The sequence below is a fragment of the Lutjanus erythropterus genome, chromosome 11 (genome assembly GCF_056507025.1).
Source record: "Lutjanus erythropterus isolate fLutEry1 chromosome 11, fLutEry1.hap2, whole genome shotgun sequence".
NCBI lineage: Eukaryota > Metazoa > Chordata > Actinopteri > Lutjaniformes > Lutjanidae > Lutjanus > Lutjanus erythropterus.
This window is the reverse complement of record NC_139327.1, coordinates 5,184,482-5,212,400: the sequence shown is the minus strand read 5'-3', so window position 1 is coordinate 5,212,400 and position 27,919 is coordinate 5,184,482. Positions and strand designations below refer to the sequence as shown.

The 27,919-nt window shown below is 41.4% G+C and overlaps 1 protein-coding gene across 1 annotated transcript in view; it reads right to left on the bottom strand.

Moving 5' to 3' along the window:
• Window positions 1-5,922: 5,922 nt before the first annotated feature.
• uvrag (UV radiation resistance associated gene) overlaps window positions 5,923-27,919 on the bottom strand; it is a 141,027-nt gene continuing 119,030 nt past the window's right edge. The window contains exons 14-15 of the mRNA XM_084730548.1: window positions 20,674-20,765; window positions 5,923-7,059 (exon numbers count right to left, since the gene is read on the bottom strand). Coding sequence (XP_084586674.1) covers window positions 6,222-7,059; window positions 20,674-20,765 — 930 coding nt within the window. The 3' untranslated portion in view covers window positions 5,923-6,221. The remainder of the gene's footprint in view (window positions 7,060-20,673; window positions 20,766-27,919) is intronic.

The window sequence follows — 27,919 nt, the reverse complement described above, 5'->3', positions numbered from 1 at the left end:
AGCATAATGAGGTAAAGGAACGCAGAAGGGCTTATTTCATTAGAAAAAGGCTTACTTCAAGTACTGTAGGCAGTGTAAGGATGGTCACATGTACAACATGTGTGTATATATATCTGTAAGGCCTGCCTTGTTCACACTGTCAGGGCGAGTGAAGGGGAAAAGCTTTAACTCTGACTGAAGCTACTCTAGTCAGTTCAAAGCAAAATGAGCCTGTTTCCCTGTTAGGATCATTTGAGTTTCATCTACTCAAATGAATAAAAGAAATTATAATTTAATTATAACTAATTAATTATATTGCAGGATGATTGGGCCCTTGCACGGATGCATGTTGGGGGACATGGCTCTGGTTTGGACACTGCAAAGGAGTTTAGTTCAGTTCCTGTGTCTTGCAGGTGGTGCTAGAGAACACCCACTAATGGTACATTGGTATGTTTCAGTATGTAAAGTGTGAACCACTTCATAAACATTTTATGTAAATCAAATAATGCTTGCCACATAAGGCTTACTTCCTGTTAGCAGTAGATGGCGATAAGCCTATAGACACTAATTGGCGTGTATATTGCACACACTGATTTAAGTCAATCTGATAAGTTGTCTAGGAGAAGCTGGTTAAGGTTAAAATAGCACAGGAAATTCAAAATGGCCAACTTCCTGTTGGTTTTAGGGTTTATAGGGGGCACAATGTAATTTTCCACCATGACTGACACATATTTAGAGTTTCATGGATTTGAGCATGTTTAGGCCCTCAAAAACAATCATTCCTTCTGTTCCAATATGATTCTCACACTGAGTTTGGTGCTTAGGCCCTTATTTGCCAAAAAAAGAACAATAGGTATTGACTACAGCACAAGCTATTACAGAAAAAGAAGATTAAATCTAGGCTTAAAATGTTAAGCTTGTTCTGAAGTCGGCACAATATTTCATAGCTTTTATTTTCTACAATAATAAGCAAGGATGAAGGGTGCAGCACGTCTCTGACACCTGAATCAATTTCCAGTCAAAAACAAAAGACTATCTGAGTGAATTAAACTGAGCTACATGTAAAATATTCCAGGTGGGATGCTTCCAGGCGGGTGAAAAACATATAAGAGCGTGGAAGATTAAAAGCCTGTAACTGCCAGTATTAATGTGTTTCAGGCAGTTCAAAGGAGGACACTGGAGTCTTTGCTGTGTCCTCAAAAGACTCTGGTGAAATAGTGTTCTCATGACCCATAAACAGATCAGCTACGGGAAAGATTAGCATATCACTTTCTGCGTAATCACAAGTACATGAGTTGCAGACAGAGGTCATTGTTCCAACCATGCAGGTGTTTCCTCTAACTTGACCTGATTAGACCTTTAGTCAGGACTGTTCTGGCAGGTACAGGAGACATTTTAATTAGACAGAGCAGGAGAAGCACAGGTGTAAGTCATGTTGACTCTAACATTAATAATGGCTGCTTTATATTCAGCTGTACTGTGTCCAGGGCCCTCGTACTGTGCTTACTGTGACACCAACATGGAACATGGATGGATGTCTTTAGGTTTTAAAGTGTCAAACATACCACAACCCAACTTGAAATCCAGTGTGTAAGATCTACAGAGATCTATTTGCAAATATAGCAGAAATGGGATATAATATTCAGAAATATGATTTAATCAGTGTACACACCTGTAAATAAGAATTGTTGTGTTGTTGTTACATTAGAATGAGGTGGAGTCCACCATGTTGCACCATCATATTTATTACAGATGCTCAGAAAGGACAAACCAAAAGCTGGCTCTAGAGTGGGCCTTTTGTGTTTTTCATGCCCGCCACAGTTTCATGCTACCTACATGCTTGGAAGGGGTGGGTGAGGGGAGGTATATTCTGTTGGTTGCAATCTGCAACCTCACCACTAGATGCCACTAAATCCCACACACTGGTGCTTTAAACCAGAGCAGAAGTCTGATCAGAATAACTGAAAACACCTCTTGACTTCGCTTGCTATAAATCAGGGGTTCTCACCTTGTCTAACTCGAGAACCACTATTTGTTGATTGTTAGAACATTTCTTTCCCAAATAATTATGAGCAAAAAAACATAACTTAACCTACATATCGTAACATAACTGGTCATTGAAATTATGCATTTGAATTTGACATTTTTATTTAGGGGAATTCTTGAGCACATTTAGATATGAAAAATAACTAGCTTTGTGAATTTGTTTGTTTTTTGAAACCAAATTCGTTTGAAAAATATTAATCTACCCTTTTGGTAGTACCACCGTCTCTGAGGCCCACCAGTGAAGTTAATATGATCTACTAGCCTGCAGCGCAGCCCTACCCTGTCTGTGTGTTTAATGCTAAATAGCAAATGCTAGCATGCCAACACACTAAACTAAGATGGTGAACATGGTAAACAGAACTTCTTAGCACCAGCATATTAGCATGCTGATGTTAGCATTTAGCTCAAAGCATTGCTACTCAGAGCAGCTAGCATGATGGCTGTTTCTAGGAAATGTTAGAATTTTGTAGCCTGGGAACCAGATGAATCTACAAGCTCATGTTTCATTTGCTCTGACAGGAATGTCTACTGGATCTGGTCGGGCCGAATCACAGTCATTTATTTAATATGAGGCGGGTTTGATACGATGACTGACAGAGGAGCCTCACAGGTTTAGATTTGAAGACGTCGCTCAAGATCAAGATTCTGTTCCTGCATTGCTTATTTCCCCCCTCAAAAGTTTACTGTTTAGCTGACATTTTCCCCTTAAAAACAGACCAAGCGCCGCCTCAACTTGCAAGAGCTGCTCAGCGCAACATCACATTTCCTTGCTCTGACTGGTTGTCTGTCTATCCAACTGTATCCAGATGCATTCTGGCCTGTGGTCCTTGGAAAATCAAAAATGAACTCAGAGATCCCAGTTTAATTCACCTTTTGTGATTTCTGTCTGGCAAGGAATTTAGTCCATTTTCATACCATTTTGAGTCCATCATATCCTACATGTTGCATACATTATACTTGGATTGCTGTGACCACCTCTCATGCAAACTTGAGCACACTCTCACAAATACAAATGTAGGCATACCACTCTTAAAGGGGGCTAAATACATCCATGCCATTGGACTGCAAGTCTTTAATAACAAAAAAACCCTCCATACAAAAGTATATGTACATGGTCACTTACTGAACTGTATAGCAGTTTATGGAAATGATCTAAGATGGTTCATCTTTTAGTTTTAAATACAATAACTCTCAACAGTCAGCAACCACAGTGCTGGATCTGAAACACAGAGTGGGCTGCCGGTGGAGAATCCATCTTTGTCACGGCGGGCGATGCAAAGCAGCTGTCCACGTCAGGACCCAGACACTGGTTATTATTATATCAGTCTAACATTTGATAATAATGAGCCACATCTCATGTGAGTGGGGGAAATAAAACTAGATATTGATTTCAGTTGAAACAAAGCACACACAATTGAGAGACATAAATAACGCAATAATTGAATACCAGTGCAAGAAAGCATTCAGAACATGGAGACACGGGACAAAATCACAGACAGTGGGATCGAGACACTTGCTATTAACACTTACAGTAGAGCCTGAGTGAGACATTCCAACAGAACACAGACACAGAATTAAATTTTTGGTCTACTGAATATGAGAATCAGTGGACTTAACATTAACATTGATGTTAATATCGATGGGATACATTAAAATTGAAAAAATAAAAGAGAAAAAAAAAGAGGACATGGAGATGGACAGAAAAACAATTGCACCGTATCCCTGCCATGTGCTGTAAGCTCCGACCTGCCACTCTTGTGATCCTCATCTTAAGACCTGAAGGAGAAGCTCGACCCCGTGTGGAGAATGACAGGTGGGTGGAGCTGCTGAAGGGGAGGAGATGTCGCAATTAGGGGGTCTCTGATTGGACCAGCTCACTTCATGGGCTGCCACATTCGAAGGTCATTGCTGGGATCACCAGAAACCCCAACTATGATTGAGTGGCTGTGGTTACATGCGTTTAACGTGAGGCCCCGACACACACGCATACACATCATGTCCTCCCTCCTGCAAACACCCACTGTCATGCACCCTGAAAGAAGGCTCGGGATGCATTTAAACATTTGCCTGTACAGTTAAAGGTGGAAGTATTAGGACAGCAGGCTCTGTGATAAAAGATGATTTACTTCGATTAAACTTTTAGTTGCAACCATCCACTTTGTGTGCGTCTGTTCTTTATATAAATGATTCTTGAATTGATAAGCTACCAAAAATACTCTAGGAATGAAGAAGCAAGCAGTAGTTTCTCTAGTTTAGGTGGAACTCGAGGTACAGTGACAAGAATGTGATTCTTTACAGATGACGACATTTTGTACAAGAAGTTAAGGGTTGTTATTGCAGTAAGTTTTTGAAAAAGTGCAAGCGATATACATTGTTTCTGTCATTTTACATCAATGGTCCCCTGTTATGGAACATCAGGCTAAAATAACTGATACCAAAGCCCTGTTTACACCTGACATTAATATGCATCATGTGTTGGGATGCAACGGATTGCAGCCCTGTGTCCCGTATGGATCGTCCCCCACGGTTCGGCAGGCATGTGATCTGTCACAGAGTCACAGTGAAAAGACAGGACAGATGTACACTGTGTTTTTTTTACGCTGCAGTGCATCTCTGTGAGGCAGAAAAAAGGAAGAGTGACTGATTTGAAAGCTAGCTGTCACATCGCCTCGAGAGAAATCCCAGCCATGACTTCGGGCATTTTCACTGGTGTATCTAGGCTATTGCATAGTTACAAACCAGAAAAAAAATCTTCTGGAGTCCAGGCACCACTGATTACTGTCCAAAAACACAACTTTATAACTTATACAAAAGTTTCATAACTTTATTCAAAGATTTGATCTAACCACATCATATTTTCTGGAGAAAATATTCTCTGGGTTTCCATCTGGTGTCCCTTGGTTGATCTACTACAACACCATATACAGAGTTTCCTAATAGACAGATAGCTTTGTTGCTAAAGTAGCTGCTAACTGTAGTTGTCATTAGCTAGCTTAAATAAAGCTGTATTGCGACTCGTCTTCCCAGCAGTCCAAAGCTCCTCTGCTAGTGGTGTAAACACCAACACTCCTCCAATGCTCCAAGCTCCTGAGCTAACTAGCTAGTGGTAGATTCTGGTGGTGTGTAAATGAGTGCGAACTTCTGCTTACACACAGGATGTCTATTGTGCAGGCAATATTTCATAGGGCTTTTCGGTTAGAGCAAGCTAAACCATGCCACACTGATTTGCATTTTCTTTACCACTTATAACGAGCAGAGCTGTGCCAAGTTACCCTTTACCCCCTCAAACAAGCAAGACTTCACTCATGTCTATGCAGGAGACCAGAGAGAAAGACGTTTTTAAGTCTCTGTGTTCAGCTCTTAGTACTTTTGTAGCTTCTAGCTAAATCACTGTGGTTTGAAGTTTAGTTTTTCTCCTGCATTCCAGTCTGTACTTTGCATTCTTCAAAATAACACAATCTGTATTATTTTACTGTTTCATGTTTGCTTTCAGCTGATATGAGTTGTTTTAAATTACTGCTAATGAAGATCAAAATGTCTTTGATGTTGCTGCTTCATAACAAAAGCATTTAAACAACAAAATAACGTGGGTTTATTTTGAAGAATTTATAGGAAATGAAATGCAGTTTCAGTTAAAAAGGGGGCTTCGGTCTGGCCCAACACACATTCACCGGCACACTGCTAAAAGCATGTGGTTATGTGAGGCCCAGACCATCTCGAATGTGGTGTGAATGATCAGATCTCATTGTGTTCTCAGAATGTTTTGGGTGCATTCACACACATGTACTTAGAGCTGTCTGCCTGTGATCAGATCAGCCAAGACGCATGTTAATGCCAGGTGTAATCAGGGCCTGTGATTGTAAATGCTGAGGCCAAATAATTTTGTGAATAGAAATGTCTGAATAATGGTTTATTGTTCCATCCACTGTTCAAAAAATATAATAATGCTGACATCAAAAATAAAAAATAAAGCTAACTGTCCCAATACTTGCATCTTTAACTCTGGTTCACTTAAAAGATTACTATGGAAATGTTTACAATAAGTGCAAATTGGTCGTTATTCCAGAATAGTTCCTATGATTTTTGATGCTGCAAGACCCCACCCTTGTCCTCTCAGTTCATGTCCCTGCCTTGTTTTTGTCCAAACCCCCTGTGCAAGTTTTTTCATGCCTTCCTCTCTCCTTAGGTCCTCTGCCTCACTTATCAGAGCCCTTGCGTGGTCTGCGGAAGCTGGACATGTTCTCATTTAGTGCATAGATGCGCCTGGAGAACTCCTCGAAGCCAGCGACATCCAGCTCGCCCAACACATGGTCGTCACACTCCACAGCTACTGCGTGGTCCACAGGGATGCAGCGGTAGTCTTCCAGCCGGGCCTCATCTGCGAGTCCTATTCCCAACCCCATCCCCAACCCCAGGCCTAAACCGGTGGCCTCTGTGCCCATGATCTCCTCAGCTTGCTCCACAGAGCAGCGCAGCTCTGGGACTAGGCTAACAGGTGCCTGTCCTGGTATTAGAGAGCCGTTCATGGTGCCTGTGTGCTGACTAGTGGCCACCATTTCCTCACCAGTGTCCTGCACTGTAGAAGAGTCGGGTGCAACTGCGCTACTGGCCAGTTGCTCTTCAGTCTCTTCTTCTTTATCTACTTCAATCTCTCTGTCAATGCTTCTTCTCTCCACCTCCACTGCTGTCTCCCCACCCTCCTCCTTCTCTTCCCTCTGCTCTCCTTCCTTGTCGGCCTCTGTAGTCTTGGAAAGGTTAAGTGATGCCATGCCAGCATCAAGGGAGGAGGACAGGTGTTTGGTGGAAGGCGAGGGTGGTGCCAGACCAACCGAGGGCGGCTCTTCACCCGTGGCTGTGTTATAGCTGGGTGGAGGAGTTGGCTTGAACTTGGGCTTATCGGCCTCAGAGCTCGCCCTTTTCCTCAGGCCTCGGTCTGGGGAGCTGGTGTGGCAGGGGTAGCCTATATCTGAGGCAGACACACCAAGCTGAGACTTGGTCGGCACTGGGATGGAGCTGGAGACATGGTGTCTGTCACTGTGAGGGAGAAAAGAAAGGGAAAGACAAAATATTCAAGGACATCAATAAGAGTCATGACAAAACATTTCTATGCATGGTATCAAACTCGAGATACAATGTAAATAGTATTTAGATTGTATTTGATTTATTATTAGCGAACAATGCTCTCTACAGGCAAAGTAAGGGCAGGTTCACACATAAAGGTTAAAACTCAAACGGTCTAGACATTGTAAATATAAGTGATGTGGTGGAAAAGTTGATCGATTATTGGTTATATACAGTTGGTGGGTTAAAAGACAACAAACGGCCCAATTTCTATTTGGAAATCATACATCATGCAGCACCATCAGATTCTGTTCATGTTGGGGTTAATCTGGAGAGCATATCAGCAAACTTTACCCCTTGTCTAGACCACAAACATCACTGCAGCATCACACTCACTCAGCCTATATAGGCTACATACTGTCCGCAAATTTCAAAGTACCCAGCAACGTTCTGTGCGGTGTGCACTTCTCCTTTGTTATGTCTGAATATTCCTGATCCATTTTTCCATCAACACATGCATAAGCACAGCAGTGGCAGTGTGTGTGTGTGTGTGTGTGTGTGTGTGTGTGTGTGTGTGTGCGCGCACAGTGGATGTAGATGAGCAGGAGAGAGAAAGGGGAAATAGAAGTGTGCCAGTGACTGCACTCAGAGCAGACAGGTGCTGGTGATCAGATCAGAGGGATTAAAGCAGTGAAACTGACTAGTGGCAGTAAATGTACAGTTTGATGAATAAACACTGCAGGAGAAGTTCACAAAGTTCTTTTGTTCCGTTGCTTCCCCGCTGTTGAGTTAAGTACGGGAGAGTCTGGGGGATTAAAACAGGGGCAGAGTAAGCTGCTCTTTTGCCTCATGGTTACACACATATCATTGGAAGAATAGACTTTAAGTCTAAATAAGCGCTTCAGGTCTTGTTAACGCCGTCAGACGCAGCTGGGACACGAAACACAAAGATCTGGTATAGACAGTTGCATGGATTAAAATGAGAGGGTTTCTGTCAAATGAGACATGTGAGTGAAAAACGTGTTGTGACTCACCTGTGGTTGGGGCGGGGTTAGAGTACTGCACATATGAATGTCTCATAAGACAATGGGTATTAAATAATTTAATAATGGAGTCATTCCTCACTTTGTCCTAAGTCGAGGTTTGTCCCCTGCCTGTCCACATTTAGGTAGTTAACACACTTGTTCAGCAGTCACTAAAACAGGAAAAGTAAAATGTTTTTTTAACCAAAGACATGACGCATACAATAGTACACATCTGTGATTGGTTTGAATGGTGTTCACACCAGAAACCATTCCAGAGTTCATTTGACAGCAGTCTGAGACCACCCCTTCGAGATGGAGAAGATAGCAGTTGCTTGGTCCAAATAAGCTTGGTGTTCGAATGAACCGGACCAAGGGGGGTAAACGCTCCACGGTTCAGTTCAACCGGACTAAACAAGACTGGTGTGAACCCACCCTCAGAGACTAGGACGTCCTGAGTGGTCGAATGAGACACCCAGGCTCTATTTGGACTAGGTACTCCATTGATGTCATTAGCACCCCTCCACCCTAAGCACCCAACTCCTTTCCCCTGATCCAGGAGAGAAACAGCTGCAGCTCTTTGTAAATCACCTAACCTTACAACATTCAGAAAACATTTATGCAGCCTGTGAGACTACACTCACTTTCTGCTGACTGGAAGCACGCAGCAGGCGTCCACCCAAGTATGTCAGACATTTTCCTCTTTAACAGATAACAGACTCGGGGTCTGGGACACCCAGCCCCACCCCAGCACTGGAGCCATAAATTTACTTAAATGGGGGCCTCACTGCCTCTTCCGATAGCCAAGGCCAAGATCACCAGACCACTTAGCGGTCTGCTTAACGTGACCATTCCGCTATCTCTGCAGCTGAGGCACCATACGGTTGGGGTCAAAGGTGAAGCAGGGCCTCCCTGCGTTCTCTAGAGATTCACATGTGTTGCTTAAAAAGTCGAGGACAAATCTCTGCTTGTTCGGTTGGACATGCATCCATAATAGATGTCCTTGTAAATTTTTCGCTTGGCACTTGGAACCAATGCACTTTAACATCAGTGATGAGAGCACTAGTTGATATATGCATTTATTGTGTACTAGCTCACTGTCTGATGGACATTTTCACCACTAAACACATGACAGCTTGTAAAAAGGGCCCTGACCTTGACCCACGCAGACACCCTGCCAAGGTGGTCCTGACAGGGTTCACAGGCAGGACACTCTGCTGAGAAGAGTGAAGAAGCCTGTCTAGTTATAGGAGAAACTTGTCAAACTTCAAAGTGCCTGTGATACAGTAAATGAGAACCATCCACAGTCCGAACGTACAGTAACTGCCTTTGGTAACAACCTGTAAATACTATACCTCATGGCTAACATTTAAGGTAATTGGAGGCATGCAGATGTAAATGTCGGATGGTCAACCAAGGTCAGGGCTAAGAAAATAGGGTAATGACCTGATCCTGTGAGGGTGTTCCCATTAAGTGGGCAGAACAGGAGATGGTCTGTGCTTTACTTGGCAGTACACGTACATCAAAACACATCATTTCATACAACTGGCTCTAGCTTGCCCCCTAACAAGCATATGGTTAATTCTGCAGAAAGGCATTTTGGGGCAAAATGGAAACAATGTGCTCCTTAACACCTAATTTTCTGTGGGAGACAAATGAAAAAGACTGAATAGGAAGAAGTTGAATGATTTGCCATCTCAAACACTTATCTGTGACTTTCCAAATGAAACCATCATGTGCTCTTTGGAAACCAGTCCAAAAATTCAAAACCTGATTTGGTAGGAAGGAATAAAGACAGATGTCATGAGAAGTCAATTATCATTTAAGTAAGTGGAAAATGTGGTTCAGACTCTTTGAAATATTATACAGGTTTGGAAACCGGAGACAACTGGTACTGAGAGAAAAGTTTAAGGTTTCCATACATCATTTATAACAAGCTAATACGTGACTACTACGTTTTTAGCTTGACTGAGTGATACCCTTACGGCAACTGCTGATTAGATGGCTTTGATTTTAATTATTGTCGGCCATTTTCTTCCGCTCCTCGCTCCAGCTGGCTCTCTCATATAATCCATTTGGTCTGATTTTAGCTTGGCCATCTACGCCACAAACAAATGTGTTATTGACACTGGCATAAAATCAAATAGTCATCACACCAAGCCTTTTGCACAATGAGGAATTTCGTATTTGGACCGTGATATTTTGTTCCACTTGGTTTGTAGGTTAGGTCTACATTTGTGTCAGCAGTGTACATTGTGAGTAACAGAGAGGCCTGGGTGTGTCAGAGAGGACTTCAGCCAAGCAAACCTCTGGGCAGTCATAACATTTTTTCTTGAAACATTTTAACTGTTATACTGATGACATGGTTTTTAATGTGGGCAATTAAGCTACACATGTATGGCCACTGTGAGCATGTGGGCCGGTTCAGGGTGGTGGGAAGACAGAACTGCTGAAAATCACTTCCTAAAGTTGTTTGTAAAAGCTGGAACTCATACAGCCTTTTTCTTACAGAATAAGGTCAAATACTTACCTTGCATGGGCTAAATATGTCTCTTGTTCAAATTCTTGGTACACTGCATGAGTTTTCCTTATTCTTGCATCAATCATTCATAGAAGTAGTCCTTAAACTGTTTTTTGCAATGAGGTGCAATGAAAATCCTGGCATGGCAATTCATGTCTGTCGGTCGGTCCACCACTACAGTCCAGATTGAAATATCAGTCCAAAACAGCCCTCCAAAGAGCTACTGGAGAGTTTACCATTATATCTGGGATATAGATTCATAGTCCTCAGAGGATGAGTCCTACTACTTTGGTGGTCTCTTGACTTTTGTGACTTTTTGCCAGTTCTTTTCACTTATTCAGTTAAATCTACTAGACAGATTTAGAAAACATGATACAGCTTATATTCATTGTTCCCAGAGGATGAAAGTTAACGATGTACCCCTGACTTTTCCTCAAGCTCCACAAGGTATACTTTGTTTTATGACTTTATACTTGCAAAATGATTTTATATTCACATCAGCCTCTGCTGGACATACTAACACCCTAAACTAAGATGGCAGGGATGCTCCCGCCTATTGATATTGACATGTCATTGGTATCTGCCGATAAAATCAAATGTCATTATTGGCCTAAAACGAACATTTCTGCCAATATGACAGGCCAAAAAGATGACGCTTTAATTATGCAAATGTGACACAAGTGTGTCCGTGGTGTGGAGGTTATTTGAAGTGTCTGAAACAGACAGCAATGATTGCGGAGCATCGGTCACGCAAAGAGGAGCCAAACTGCATTCCTTCAACCCTACAAACGTAATTGCCCATCCTAATTCATCCTAGTCTTTACAATGAATTTGTGATTAGCAAAGAGAAACAGGTGGTGTGAAAAAAAAAACCTGTCCGCAGTACTTATTTTATCCGGTGAAAGTGTACATTCACATTTTTTAAGAATTATATTTTATGTCTGCATCTGCCAGTTGGCCATAATGAGTGGGCATAATAACATGTTAAATTCACAACAAGAGAGGTTTTATGTTCTCTGAATTCAGGTGAAAAATGAAAATGTGCCTATATGTGCATCAGCAATCGGCCAAAAGGGAGTTAAGTAAAATTTCAGCTTATCTGCACAGCTTGGGCTGCTTAGCATATTAGCATTATCACGGTGCACATTTTAGCATGCTAATGTTAGAAATTAGCTTAAAGGACTACTGTGCTGAAGCGCAGCCTTGCATGGTTGCTAGTGTGGCAACTACTAGCTGTACTTTTGGGTTTAAATATTCACTGTGTCAGAGTTCTGTCGGGACAGTGTTCTCTCTTGATTTGCTGCCAGGCTGAGCCACGTCATATACAGTAATGGATGTCTGCTCTGTTAGATGCTGCGTTCCACTAGAAGTTGTTATTGTGCATGAATTGACGTTATTAGGCACGTCTTTAGCATTCCTCATCTCATAAGTATATTTACTTTAATGCTTTAAACTTTCTGCTGCAATGACTTGAGCTTTGGGAAATGTTGCTTTCAATTACCACTGATACCTCTACCCCTACTACACTGATTTTATCACGCTGATAATGAAGAAAGTTAAAATAATTCATTTTACTGATCCAATATGAGGAAATCAGCTCTCGTATGTGCACAATTAAGGATGGGACTTAACAACAGAGGGCTCTGATTTGAAACTGTCTGTGCAGTTTGGACTTTGGCTGAGGCATTCATGATGAGCACAGTGAATTCATGCTGGGAGCTCAACATATCATACTGATGGGAAAAAGGCCTGTTGCTCATCCCTAACGTATGATACACAGCTGTGTAGTGATATGTTCCTTCCACTGGTAGCCCAAACTACCCACCTACAGTAAGTCTTTAGGTTTCACTGGGCCCCAGTCTCTCTTCCATTACCCTGACAACAGCTTAGCTGCACGCTGTAAATGCTGCGCCGAGGCCTCTGCCGAAATCATCAAGCAGAAGATTTGACATGCCGAGCCAGAAATAGCCTTCACTCCTCCAAAGCTTTTTGCCGGCTCTTTTCCTTTCCACTGCTGATGTCAAACCTGGCATATTTCAGGCCGACTCAGGAATTCAGTAAGCCAGACCTTTCCACTGTCCAATCCCCCCGACAGGCTTCACAACATGCCCCTGTTCATATCCAAATCCTGTTAAGGAGCCATGAATTTGGGCCAAAACAAACAACAGCAGATAAGATTTGGTCGTTTGATGTGGTTTAGTGAAATCCCTGTGAAACTACAAGAGCAAACATTACTAAAAATTTGATATGCACTGTGGTGGAAGCTAAGTTTTCTTTTTGTTTAAACAGGGCAGGACTTTTTGACTGTCTGGCCTTAGAAGACAGGGAATCACCACAGCATGTGCAACAAGATCAACAAGCTGACGAATATAAACGCCCTCACCATTATCTGACGTATTACACATATCACAAAGCCAAAACTGTACAACAAAAATACAAAACTGATATGAAAAGGAAAAGCAAATAACTGGTTGGTTTATAACAACAGTTATTTGTACAAAATGTCAAGCTCTATGTGTTGTTGCTGTTCTATGACAGCATTATAATAGTATAGTATAATAGTATACACTTTGCCTGGGCTTCATTATGTTTGTCATATATATTTACTGTACATTTTGACCACTGAATAAATTTAAAGGAATAGTTTGACATTTTGAGAAACACAGCCTGTCACTTTGGGTTGGATGGGAAGACTAATGCTGCTCTAATGTACAGTAATGTATAAGATTATATATGGTTTGGCTCCTCCTCCGGTCAGACAGTTTGTCAGCAGAAGAACAAGCGAGTATCAGTTTGCAAGAGGTGTAGCAGGAGGAGCCTGTTTCATCCCACTGAAAGAAAGTTCTCTGCACTCCCTGTTAAAGCTGCACAACAGCTGAACTCTATGGCAACAAATCTTAGAGAACTGGGCACATGCTTTTTATTTACAGCTCATTAATTAGCACCTAGCTCTGTCAGCTCTAAAATCTAATTCAACTAAGTCCTCAGTCTCTCTGTGCTGCCTGCATTCACTACAGCCATCCTGCTAGTCTGTCCTGATGTCTCTGTATGCATGTCTGTTACTGAGGCCTTGCTTCTATTGTGTGTTTTATGTGTCTGTGCTTCTGTTTTGCATCTTTCAATTAGTGCTTAATAATGCAGCACAAAGCTGGGTTATTTAGTGCATATTCCTATTAAGATTAACATTCCAGATTTCATTGCTTTACATGTGTTATATTCTGGGCTACCGCTGCATGTTGCTGCAAGATGTTTTCATACAGCACTAACATTCTCTTTTTATTATTACTGTGCATGCTTATAAATTATGTCAATAAATTTTGTTATTTCAATTTTAGATTCTATTTGAGGATGACCTGGCTTTCTTTGGCACATTTACAGTTTATAACTGCACACTGTCCCTGTTTAATAAACCAATAAATAGAAGTATAAACTAAATATGAAGCTACAGCCTGAGAACTTTAGCTTAGCATAAAAACATAAAAAGGAAACAGTGGGAAACAGCCACCCATATCCACAACATATGTTGTTTTTTTTAATCTGCAGGAAAAAAAGTGTAAAAACAAGTTACAACTTCTTCTGACTTCCTGTTCTGCTTCCACTTTTTATGCTAAGCTAAGATGAACACTGAGTTAAGATTGTTTTGTTGAACAAACTTAATCCTTGCTCTTGCAATCTGTTTAAAAAAGCAAGTGATTAGCCATATTGTACAAACTTCCTGTAGGGCGTTTGTGATCATGTTCATACATACTTCACTCCTCATGCTCATTCCCAGGTCGTGAAATACTGACATTTTGGGAACGAGACTCAGCAATCAGATATCTTACCGAACTGTGACTGGCCAAAGTCTCCCATCATGGGCTAGATTTTCTAAAGACTAAAAACAGAGCAAAGAGCAGGAGCAGAAGTCTAGTTCTCTCTCAGACCTCTTGAATTACATTATGCTAAAAGGTTATTATGGAACTTTTCCCCATTGACACCAAATATATAGTACCTTCCCCAACTTTAACTGGACACAATATCAAGTATTCTTACTAGAATACTAAGACTAATACTACCAATCAGCTGTAAAAAATTACTTGTAAAAGAATGTACTGTAAATCTACAGTGAAAGTTCTAACAGCATCTATGACATGTTTTTAATTAAAAAAAAAGTAAAAAGGTAGGGAGGAAGTGGTGTTTGGAGAACCACCTTTACAGACTATTATATGAACAGAGAGAGAGGAAATGTTCTTGATTTATCCTTCCAAACCACCAACCATCGTTATAAATATAATAAATCCACAGGGTACCTGTCAGGCTTAATGCACCATACAAATGCTTATTTAAGGTGTATAAATTTGTGATGATAGCACTTTTATCTTTCACTGACAAGACAGCAGCTGTCCAAATATCACGTCCCTTTGTGTACATCACGTAGCACCACGGGACTACCGTGGTTTTGCTAACTTTACATTCACTATGGGGTCTTTGGGGAGATTCACATCTTCCAGCTGCAGTGATGCATCTGCCTGGCCAGGCGCTCTGCCACACCTTGCCTCTCCACCCCCCCGTGTACGTAACCCTCCTTCCAGGCACCGGCATGGGATTAGGGCCCTGTGAACCTCTGCCAGGCCCTCAGCGGATGTGGAGCGGCAAATGGGAGCATGTTGAACGCGTTTGCTTTGATCTCGGCAGACTGTACAGTTTACAAAGACTTTCTGGTACTGTCTCTGTCTGCCTCTTGGTAATAGACTCACCATTTTTCTGCTGTTTCTTATCCTTCAGCAAGATTAAAAAAACCCATACTGGCCATTTTTCACCAGAGCTGGACTGTATATATTATGACATGTTATGATGTGTTTCTGAGACAGTGCTGTTTGGAAATGTATAAAGATATGATCAGCAGCTCGCCAGACAAGCATCATATAACCTACTGTACAAACTTTACACACTTTGTTGAACACTCCTTTCTTACATGCACTCTGCTTTCCCTCAGTTATTCCATCCATTCAGGCTGTAGAAAATGTCCAGGATGAACCCGGTATACTCCCCTTGTGTGGTTCTTGGCGCTTTGGGAAAGGCTCTCCCTGTAGACTGGATGCATGCTGAATTAGTTCTACATGGAGGGAGGAACCGTTTCCAAATCTGTTCTGGAAACGGTGCCCTCGGTCATATCCTTCATCACATCATCCCTGTTTGGATGCGTGGAAGGAAGAAAGAGGTGGCACGGAGGGATAGAGGAAGCAGATTAGCCTCTCGCTCACAGTCTATAGGATAATTACCTGCAGCTGCCATGCAGCTTTTTTAAACATCCATATTTCATAAGTCGGGTCCAAGCGCTGGAAACTGTATCTGAATTTAGGCTTTTTCAAACGAGAAGGAACGCAAGACTGGAACTGATATGGGCAGAAAATCAGTGCATATCCTCCTTATTACAATGTATTGTGAAGCAGTCACCTCCTCGTTCTTGCTGGAGGCTTTAAGTTAGTCTGAAGGTGTGATATGTCTGGTCTTATGATGAAAGAAGGCAAAGTTTAACCTCTGTAACTCTGCCTAACTTTTACCATACCTTTTATATATATATTTACCTTTAAAAAAATCTAACACTTTATTTGAAGGGGCCTGCATAAGACTGACATAATAACCTTATGTCATGACATCTGTCACGAACGTGAAAGAGTCTTTATGAATTTCTGACTGTTATAAAGTGTCAATCGATCAATTATGTCATTTTTATGCAAAGTTAGCATCGTTTGAGATGTCTGTTATGACAACTTGACATTAACAAAGACAGCACAGCTTGTCATAAACAGGCCATAGCAGGCCTAATTATCAAACTTAAAGAAACTATTTAGCTTTGTGCGTTTTTACATTATACTGTCACGGGTGCTTGGTTTTGATTGTGGATGAGACCATTATTGTATCAAGAATATTTTCCTTGACCTCAAGTACAGTGGAAAAGTTTGGACTTGTCATAAAGATGTCATTAACTATTATTACATTGTCCACATGCTTTTATAACAGTGTCATGAATCATTCCCTTGACATCAACTAAAGTGGTATCTTTTGGACTTTTCATTAAGAAGTCATTCAATATTACAGACAGTTTGATGACAGGGAATACAGTACAGAGTTTCCTGATGAATAGATAACTTTACTTGATGCTTAAGTAGCTGCTAACTGTGGCTGCACTTTTCTGGTAAGCTCAGTTAGCTGTGTAGCTAGTGGTCATTTTAACTAGCTGGATCAGCCACACTAAACCCAGTATTGTATTCCCTGTTGTCAAATTGGATTCCATCATACTCACTGCTGCAGAGCAAGACTCCTTCAAGTTGAATACCGGGGTCATGTCATGATTATGACAGTATCATGTCAGTCTCCTTCTAATAAAGTGTTACCAAAAAATGTAAGTAAAGTTTTACATTTTCTATTCATGCTCTTTTTTGTCTAAATTATACCATTTTGTAAACAGATACTGACTTATTTTGCATCACTTGCTTCATTATGGAGCTATTAACCGTACAGTATGTCTGAATGTGGGCTTTCAATTTAGTGGCATATTGATATCTGAATGAAGAAACAAACACAATATCACAATTTGCTGTGCTGTTCTGTATTAGTGAGTTGCAAGATTGTTAAAAGTAAGAGGTGACTGGTATGATGCAAAGATAGGAGGCTTGAAAGCTAAAGCTCACTAATTATGCATCATATCTTGTTTGTTTAATATGTACAATAACCAAAACCTACAGTGACATGCTGTGGTTTTATGGGTGTTAATCAGTGAGCTTCAGATAGCAGTGGGTGGATATTACTTTTGGACAGAGCTGTGCCTATTCCCCCTGATACTAGTCTTTCTGCAAACTTAAGCTAAGCTAATCAGCTGCTGGCTGCATCACATTTACCATACAAATATGAGTGGTGGACAGGAAAGCAAATCTGTATTTCCCCTTACATGTTGAGCTATTTCTTTAAGATGTTGCTGAATCTATTTCTTTAGCAGCAGAGCTCTGTATCGTGTGACAGTGTGAATGACTGATCTCTGTGCATGTTTTTGAAGCTCAGTGCAGCTCGAGCTGATGAGAAAGACAGTTTCTCGATTCTCAGCTGCTGACTTCTGAGTCAGTTCAGGACAGCTTTCGTTCCTGTCCCTGTGGCCTCGTTCCTGCACAGGAGTGTGACTGTGACAAGCCACTGTACAACTGTTACACTCTCACCTCCACTTCTTTAAAAACTTCCTTGCATGTGTATACACACATACACACACACAATGCACACAGCTTCAGGGTTAGTGGGCCCATGCTTTCATCTCATCTATCTCTGGGCCCTTCCACTTCCCATTAAGGAGGGGGGTGGCAGAGGGCTGATTTGAGAGCTCGGGCTTTTCATGGCTTCTTTCCTTTCAAAACAAAAGATTATTCAATTAATGTGTGTAATACACATTTTCCCCTTTGCTGACCCTGGGAGAGGAGTGGAGATCAAAGACAGCTTTCTCTTTTATAGGGCAATGGAGCTGAAGTCTGACACAGACCAACTCGCAGGTTTTAGTGAAGGGTTACTTACAGGCCATAAGACTGTTGAAGGAGAGATCTAAGCATTCCACTTCAGCGGGACAAAGTGGCCACTGCAAATCTCATCAAACGCTGCTTTTGTGCCTCTCTGGTGCAGAGGTACTGATGATGTGCAGGGGTGGTACGTCATTACAAAGATGAGGTGTACAGCTTTTATAGCTTTTACCTCATGCATCCATATAATTTCAGACAATACTGTGTTGTGTCAGACCAAGATTCTGTCTGAACAACTGTTGTTACTTGTGCTAAAGATTACTGGAGAACAATCTCACAGAGACTGCAATGTCTGGTGGGAATACTTGATGAATTTCCGTAGAGTAGGTAGGGTAGCTACAGGGTCCCTGCACATTTTACTGTTCAAAATTCCAGATTCAAATTTCCAGACATCTCGGTTGATTTTTCTTATTTGACATCTGAGTACAAACAGTTAGATGTTCATTATGTAAATAAATAGTTTTGAAATCCAACTGTTCACATGGATGTTACATTCTGACTATGCTATTTTATATTGCCAAATAATTTCCAGAAGATTGTAACTGCTTATGTTGGAGATTTTGAACGATTTCAAACAAAGTTTGAATCTAGCTTTCTCTTTCCCTTTGGGATCCCTTAGGCAACCAGGCTCTCTATCAACCCAGCCCTCAAAGAACTTGCATTTACCCAATTTGGCGTCCAGTCTACACTCCCACACAGAGAGCTGAACGAAGCTCTGCTGTCAAACAACTTTTTCCATTGTTCCCCGCATATTTTTTTTTAGTCTCTTTTATAAATAAGAACCCAAAATAAGTTGTAAAATGCTTATTTATGATGCTGCAGGGTCCGACACTAGTACACATAATAACAATAACAAATGCCGTGAAAAACACTCTGCTTGTGTTATCAATTTATGTTTTGAAATTCTTAATTTTATGTTAGAAAACAGAATAGGGGAATTGTCTAGAAGCATCAGAACTTTTCCAAGCTCTCTTTTCTTTTTTCCACACTTATCCAGACCTACAAATCACTCAAATCTGATTCTATACTTTTACATACAGTGTGAGAAATCTGTGGACTGTGTCAAGGACCATTAATATTCACTAGTTTTGTAAGTTTTCTACCATTAACTTTTGTCAATGCAAAAGTTTGTATGTATGCTGACGATTCATTTAACTGTCTGTCTGATGGTTAGCACTTCATATAACACTGGCTCTTACACAGAGCATGACATTGCATTATGGGTTGTTTGCAGCCTCAATTAGGGCTTTTCCACTGTTACTTTTGGCTGCACTGTGTCAAACCACGCCACAGTAATTTGAATTTCCATTACCACTTAAAACGCAGCGGGGCCAAAGCGTAGCCAGCTCGCTCTGATGTCTTGTCCACCACGACCAACTTGTTAAAACGTCCGTTCTCCTCAACTGATGTCTGTGCAGGATTCAGTACTTTTGTAGCTTCTCATTGAATCCCTGTGGCTTGAAGTTTAATTTCTCTCCTGTGTCACCATCTTACTTTCAGGTATCTGCTTTATTTTACTGTTTCATGTTTGCTTTTGGCTGTATAGGAATTGTGTTTCATTACTGCAAATGAAAACCCAGCATTTCCTGATTTTGCCGTTTCATAATAAAAATTGAAACAACATAACGGGAGACACCTTCAAGCATGTTACCCTGTTGTAATGAAGATGCAATGCTGGGCTGATGCGCCAAGTCAAACCAAGTGAAGCCAAGCCAGCATGTGTATGGAAAAGGGGCAAATGTTCCTAGGCTTGTCTATTTATAGTGTGACATTTAGAGTTAGTTAATCACAGTTTAACATATGAGATTTTCCAGTGGGTGGTGGAAAGGGTAAAGGAGTTGAACAAGTCTCCCAATGCCTTTACAGCAGAAATAGACTTGGGACAGAATTATCTGTCAAGTTGCCGAGAGTTAGCGCCAACACTGAATGTCAAGAGGAGTCTAAAATTATGATAATTTCCAGAGAAAATCATTCCAAGCACTTTCAAGAGCCTGACAGGAGAGTGGGTCAAGATGTGACTAATACACAAGCCAGAAAAATATGGGATTTATGCTATGCTTATGTGGAAACATTTTGTGTTTCAGCTGACAAGAGAAAGGGCTTCATGATCAAGACGCTGGAAGAATAATATAATTGTATCTTGTGAGAAAAGTTTTGAACATGGCTTGTCTGAAAATGCTTCAAGCCTTCAAAAAGGATCTTACAATCAGGCCAAGGTATAATTGGGGTATTTGGTTAAAACTTAAAAAAATGCATTGAAAAATACTACAATTTATCTATCTGGATATATAGATTTAACTCTGTTGGTACATGTAATTCAGGAGACAAGAAAATCATCAATTTAAAATTCTAATTTTACTTAAAACAGCATCTGCTGATATAATCTCTTTTGTTAAAATTAATCCACTGTTAGTACAAATATGTCACTTTTATACACCATCTTTATAGCTTCAGTAATAGGCAAACAAATATTTGACAATTAAAATGTCTTTCTGATTCTTACCATCGCACCAGCAGGCCATGCTCCAGGAAGTTCTTCAAGTTGGGTAGTGTCTGCTGCAGGTCCGGAGTGGTCAGGCCATGTTGATATCTCAGCTGCAAGGAAAGGGAACACACACTATATCATTAACCTGAAACGACCTACCACATCTTATATGCAACTTTACGTATAGTGCGTGGCGAGCTAGCACTACTGTGAATCACTTAGACACGTAGGCGCGTTCTCCGTGTTTGGATGTTGTTCAAAGAAGAAAGACATACCACCAACAGAAGAGGCCTGAAGTCTACATTCTTTCACCGTGACACATTTCTACTCTCCCCATCAGACTATTACTCATCTGGACACACAATGGGCAGCCTTCCCTGATAACAGGCATGTGCACTAATATGTAAGGTGTGTGGAAAGACAGGGATGAGATGCGGGCGGCAAGAAAAACCTAACTCACATCTGGACGAAATGGGGCAAAGAGAGCACATTAGAAACCCCATTACATTCTCCCATGATCTCTCCCTCTCTGTTCAGCAGACCCACTACTAAATTTGGCCTTGAACATTCCCTCCCTTTTACCACAGTGCTTTATTTCATGATGATAGAATCAAATCCAGTGAAAAAAAAAACCAACAAGGCCACCTTGAAACTCCGGCTCCGGTGCCAGAAACATCTCCTCGAACAGTTGAGTGATGTCACAGCAAGCCAACTCCTGTCCCGGAGAGTTTATTTAACCTATATTACTGAACAGCAGAGGAGCATCATGCCACACGTCCAGTGTATCTCTCCGAGGCCCCTCTGTCACACACACCGCCTGCACCAGCTGACATCTGTTTTGTTTCCACTTGGGTGCCACGGCAACCACTCTGATTTTTTACACGCACACAATTCTGGCGAGGAGATGAAGCGCACATGACTCTGACACACCATCACTCTGGACAACATACCGCTTCTTCATGAACACATAATGGATGAGTGACATGATAATAAAGGAATCGCAGAGAAAAAAAAATCTTTGAGCCTCCGAGGGCAAAGGTCACATTTCCTCGCATTTCAGTTCAGAAGGAGACAAATGGTTTTCAAGGTTTCAGCAGCCCTCAAAGAACATCGATATCTGATTTTCTACACGATATGTAAGATTTATTCAGAACAGTGCTGTAGTACATAGATAGCGTCTCTTGCTCAGGGTTTTGCCTGCCTGTCTTCAGGAAAAAAAAACATAGGCCTACAGGCTTTTTTTAAACGCCAAAACTATTGTGCCTATTGCGCACGCACGTTACATACACACATGTGGAGGCAACTTGGCAATGATGCATCTACAATTTCTGCAAGATCAAGGAAATCATGAGGCAAATGTGTGTTTGTAATGAAAACAAGGATAACTTAAATTACAGCAAGTCATTTGGGGAAAGTAAACAGGACTGGATATCGGACCTCAGTAGCTACTTTTTGAGTGCTGGTACTCGATAGATCATTTAGAAAATAAAACTCTTAAAATGGCTGTTCTTGTTTCCTCCTCTGTGTATTTTGTACATTCAGACCATTAAAAACTTTGTGACAGCGATCTCACAATAATAAGTAATGATTGCCTTTTTGTCCTTACTCCAGTTTCTTTGTCTGCCCTAAACTTGCTAAGCAAAGAGTGAATTCTTAATTTTTTTTCCGCTTGAGTACAGGGCACTGGAAAGACACATGTTCAAACTGTGTATGCCACACACACCATATTCTCCAACTTTTGCCACCACTGTCTCACAAAACATCCAGGGAAAACCCTGCAAGAGGAGGCACAGGAAGAGTTCACTGAGGTCAAATGTACACGGTGTTCAAATGTTTCCAATTTCTCCTCAGCAGAAAATAGTTAAATCTGATTCTGTCTTAACATCTGCGAGAATAATGTGTAAACTGTGTGGTTTGAATGGTACGGTGTGTGTGTGTGTGTGTGTGTGTGTGTGTGTGTGTGTGTGTGTGTGTGTGTGAGACAACTACCAAAGTGTTCACGTGTTTGTGCATGTGTACGTTCTGGCCTCCGGTGATCCGTGTCTGTTGGGGGAGCCATAAAAACAACAGTCATGACAGTATCGGAGGATGTTTTTATCAAAAGAAGCTCAGATTGAGAGGATCGGACAAGGGGGTGTCACATCGAAACCCAGCTGGTGATGGAACGGTCCAAAACCTCCGAGAACAACATAGAGATCCATTCATGGCTCAGAGCAAACCTCAGGGCCTGACCAAATGACGGCGCAGCGCTGTCCACAGGGCTGGCTGAACGGAATTGGGTTTGAAACAGTAGGCCAAGATCAATAACTGCTCCAAGTTTAGAAACAGAAAGAGCATAGCAGCATCAGGCAGGGGGGCTTGCTTGTTCTGCGGCCAGATGATGAAAAAAAAAGGAAAAATCCCAATCGCATGGAAATCTCAAGGTTACGGTCTAGAAAGTATGAATCAGAAATCGCGAATCAGATACGAACTAAGAATAAATATTATGGCTTCAGCAAATGTAAACAGTGTTTGTTGGATATACTGTACGCTTCTTTGATTCTCAGTTAACAAAATGCTATCTTTGAGCCCCATTACTTGGCTTGAGCTCTAATGTGTGTGTAATAACCACACTGCGTGTCTGACAGGAGCCCTATGTCAAATTACACGGCTGTATGTCTGAGAGTGTGTGGGAGAGAAAGAGCATGAGTGTGCATTTGTATGTGTGCCTCCTATTGTTTTCCTTATGTGAAGAGATCTTGCCAAGCGTGCAGCACATAGAAACTGGATATGGGTGAAGACAAGAGAGTGATGGGTGACATCACTGGCTTGCTCCGGGCGCACTTCATTACTATGGAGCTCAGTGTGGGGGGATTAAAAAATAGTAGGATGTTACGGGGAAGCACATGTGTGGATGCTTAATATTTCTGTGAGGAATGTGGCCGCTCCAAGATTCTTCATAATGTATGCCTCCGACCAGCCAAGAAGCAAGAATTCGTAACTCTACCTGCATGTACAGTAGGGGCGCAACGTATCACAAAACTCACAGGTCAGATCGTATTAAGGTTTAGAGTCACAGATTGGATCATTTTTTTTGGATCAGCAAGAAAAAAGGGTTAGAGTTAAACTAATTTATAAATGTGCTACTTTGGCTCTCGTGTAGCCGTCTCTGTCTGTGGTCACAACAGACTGTATATAAAGATCTATATCTTCATACAGTTTATGGTAGTTACCACATTGTAGTCTCACTCATTGTCCTGCCTACAGCGCTATCTGATTGCTTATATATCAAGAGTAATAGTCTGAACAGATAGACAGAGAGAGGTGAAGAAAAGCAGATGTGGCTGAAGTTGCAATTAACATCACAGTTTTATGATCTGCGTCTATGGTCACAAGCATGCCCAGTTTCCAGGTTACACCTAATAACAAGGGACGATGAGTCCTCCACTGCAAGTTGATCAGCTGTTTGTAACTGTCAGATGTAAAGTTCAATGTAAAGTTAAGCCCATTATCCTGAGTTCAGTGGCTGCCTGTGTCACTGCCTGCCGAACTCCATTAACATAATGCTCAATTTAACCTTCATAAACATCTACTCCTGATTTCTTACGACTCATAAACAACTCTTACTCATTCAAAAAATATTCTGCAGCCTATAAAACCACAAAAAGACAACTCTTAAATCATATTACAATATCCTAAATCTAAGATGATATTGATATTATATCAACATACTGCCCAGCCCTAATTTAACCTCTGTTCTCCTCTGGGGCTGAACACTTAATCAAAATTTTATTGAAATTGCAATATGGTGGCAATTTTCAAATTGCAGAAGCCACAATATGTGCATCAAACTACCATTTTAAATTGCATATCATGCTGCAGAAATGTCCTGGCCTACACATCACATTTTGTTTTTGCAGATTTAAGAAAATGCCTACAAATTGATGCAAAAATCACACCATAATGATATGTTTTAAATGAAAATGAGAATAAAGATGTAAGAATTAGCATTCCTTCTAATATCCCAAATCATATCACAATAGCAATATCAGTCAAAATAACTGTTATTAGATATTTATTCTCAATTGTTCAGCCCTAGAGTTCACTCAGTGCAACAGGTTTGAAATCAGTTCCTCTTAACCCAAACATGAACTTCAATCAAGATTTACAGAATTGTGACTTTAAACAGTAACAGTAGCTGCATTTCACACGATGAGGGTTAAATTCTGCAATTAATCTGTGGTTCACATGCCTGTCAAACTGTGGGCGTCGATCTGTTTGGATCACCGACCAACTACGTTCTGTTTGGACACTAATGTACAGTATGTTTGTTCACTCAGGCTTTTGCCAAATCTCTGCCAGCGGGCACCAACAACACTTGAGCTAAGTGTCTGCTTGGCAGCAGCGCAGAGGCACGAGCACTGTGTGACTGCTGCTTCACACTATCTTTGTAATGAGATGTGTTAAACAGATTCAGACAGTTTGAAAGACTGAATGCTGCAGCCCTACAGCTGACCCAGCACTCAGCCAGCCAGACTCTATCAATATTCATAAACTGGTCTGGCCCTCCCTGGTCGAAGCTGCATTAAGTTTCTCCTCAGAGTGCACTCTGTGTGTGTGTGTGTGTGTGTGTGTGTGTGTGTGTGTGTGTGTGTGTGTGTGTACATACATACATATATACACACACACACATATATGTATGCATATATATATATATATATATATATATATATATATATATATATATATATGTATATATACATATATATGTATATATACATATATATGTATATATATATATATATATATATATATATATATATATATATATATACATATATATATGTATATATATATATATATACATATATATATATACATATATATACATATATATACTGGTAAGGCATACATCCTGGATGCTGGCTGTCGAATATGCAGCCATGAAACCCCTCCCTTCTTCTCCGCTCATGTGAGACGGGCAGAAAAAACATTAGTGACCCCTCTGTGTCATCTGGAGGAAAAGAGAAGGGAGAATGTTGTAGGAGAGGAAGAAATGTGTGAGGCAGCTTAATGACACAAAGCTTGTTTCCAACCATCGGTGCCACGAAAGCTGTGACTGTAGGATGGAAACAAACAGATGAGGAAGAAGGTTTAGATTCTGGTCTATAATCCAAACTGATCTTTGGGAGTGTGTTGTAACTGATACAAGGAGATGTGTTGTAATAAAAAGAAACACAACAAATTGATTGCTGTTGCACATAACAGAACTGAAAATTTATGCATAATTGAGTTCACAACCCAGTAAAATGAGCATCTTGGAGAATTTTTATACAAACACAGCAAAGAGAAACAATCTCAGAGTGTTCCTATGTCAACAACTTCAGACCAGATCATACAAATTGTTCGGAATCAGTCCACATGAGACAGCTTGTCATTCCCAGTTTCCCTTTCATGCATCATTGTGATGAATGCCGGTGGAGTCGTTTGCGTGCTGCTGCGTATGTGTATGGAAGAGTGCTTTCAAGCTGGCCACGGGGTTCTTTGTAATGGGGCTAACCAGATCGTGGTGAGAAATTCCCAGGGCCCATTGAGGACAGCTGAAAGGCGAGAGGAGTTGGGCGGGAGGGGTGTGGAGCGAGGGGCACCCACCGGGGCTCTTTCACATGATGACATAGTGAAACAGATCCGTCCAGGTCTCCGTCGTCGCCGCTCACACCTTTGTGTCTGGACACTCCCTTCCCTGTTTACCTATTTAACAAATTCCACTCAGGTCTTTGGAGACTCCGCAGCATGTGCTAGTGGGTAATCAGCTGGTATGACTGCAAGGATTGGTATGAAAGCATGTGAGAGTTTGTAGGATGGGCGCGACTGACCCGTCACATCTGAGAATCGGGGAACTCATCCTCATCCATCTCGAAGATAAAGTAACAGCCCAAAGAATGCAGCAGTGTATACAGCCCCGGCCTGCCAATCCACTGGAGCCATGACCACACATAAACACACTCAAACGGACGGGAACCAGTCAGTTTACAGTACATGCCACCCATCATTTGGCAAAACCTGCTTGTTTGCCCTACGCTCTGTACAGCGGCTAAACAAACACAGCCTGGCTTATGCCACGTATTACTGTTTCCCTGAGTTTGTCAGTACTAATCACGCTCAGATCAGGCCGCGAATGTGGGCGGGCTGCGGGGAATTTTGAGGTTGATTGCTGATGATGTGGTGTAGGGAGGGTTGGCCCAGGTAACAAAGCACAAACCCTCCCCCCACCCCCTCCCTCCCTCACCGCCTTTTATGCTGTGAGGTCACATCCCAACGGTTCAACTGGTGCACATAAATTAGCGTCGCTCGACAAGTGGTCTTCCACTGTCACTGGAGATGGGCAGTGGAGGAGACCTGGGACGCAGGATATTTCCAGCGTTGCGTTTCATGTGTCAAGAGGTTAAAAGTCTCAAAATCAAACCCTGTGCTTGTCTGACCTGCATCACAGACAATTATCCCATGATTTATAATCAGCAGGTTTTTGTCCACTGGGGTAAAAATAGAAGCGGTTGTTTTACAGAGTACATAGGTTTTACATACTCCCCTGGGAAGATAATCAGGCAGCTCATTAGGTCCTATGACAGCTTGTTACAGAGGGGCTAACCAGGTGTTCCTCCCTCCGCCATCCCTCTGGTCAAACTGTGGACCGGATACTTCAGCAGAGACCGTGAGGTTGACGCAGATATTATTCTCTATAACATAAACCTGTTATAGAGAACTGGAGCTATGGGAGATGACCTGCCACCGACAATATTTCAGGGCCGTGCCTCTTCTAGTTAAGATGACTGATTCCCCAACAGCTTACACACCAGTGAATTAAATAAGAAGCTGTAAAAATAAATTACATTATGAGAGCTGAATGAGCAGAAAAATCCTGCAACAAATTAGAAAAACTAGTGTAGATCAATGTGTTATGGTATAATGGAACATTTCCTGTCACTTCTCTCATCATTCCTACTTATCCTGTCAGGAAATGCTATAAAGTCTGCAGGCTGCAGAGTTAATCATTAAACCAAACTGTGTCAAACACAGTTCGACTGACCTTTATACCAAACAAAACAGTCAGTCAAGCCGTGCAGTCGGCCAAGTTTTGCAGGGTGCTCCGATCAGGATTTTTTGGGCCAATCACCAATCACAGGAAGTAATATCAGCCAAAACCAATCACAGATAACCAATCACAACATCTCTTTGAAGGATTCTACTTAGTGTAGCATTATTCATTTATTTATGTAACTATTCT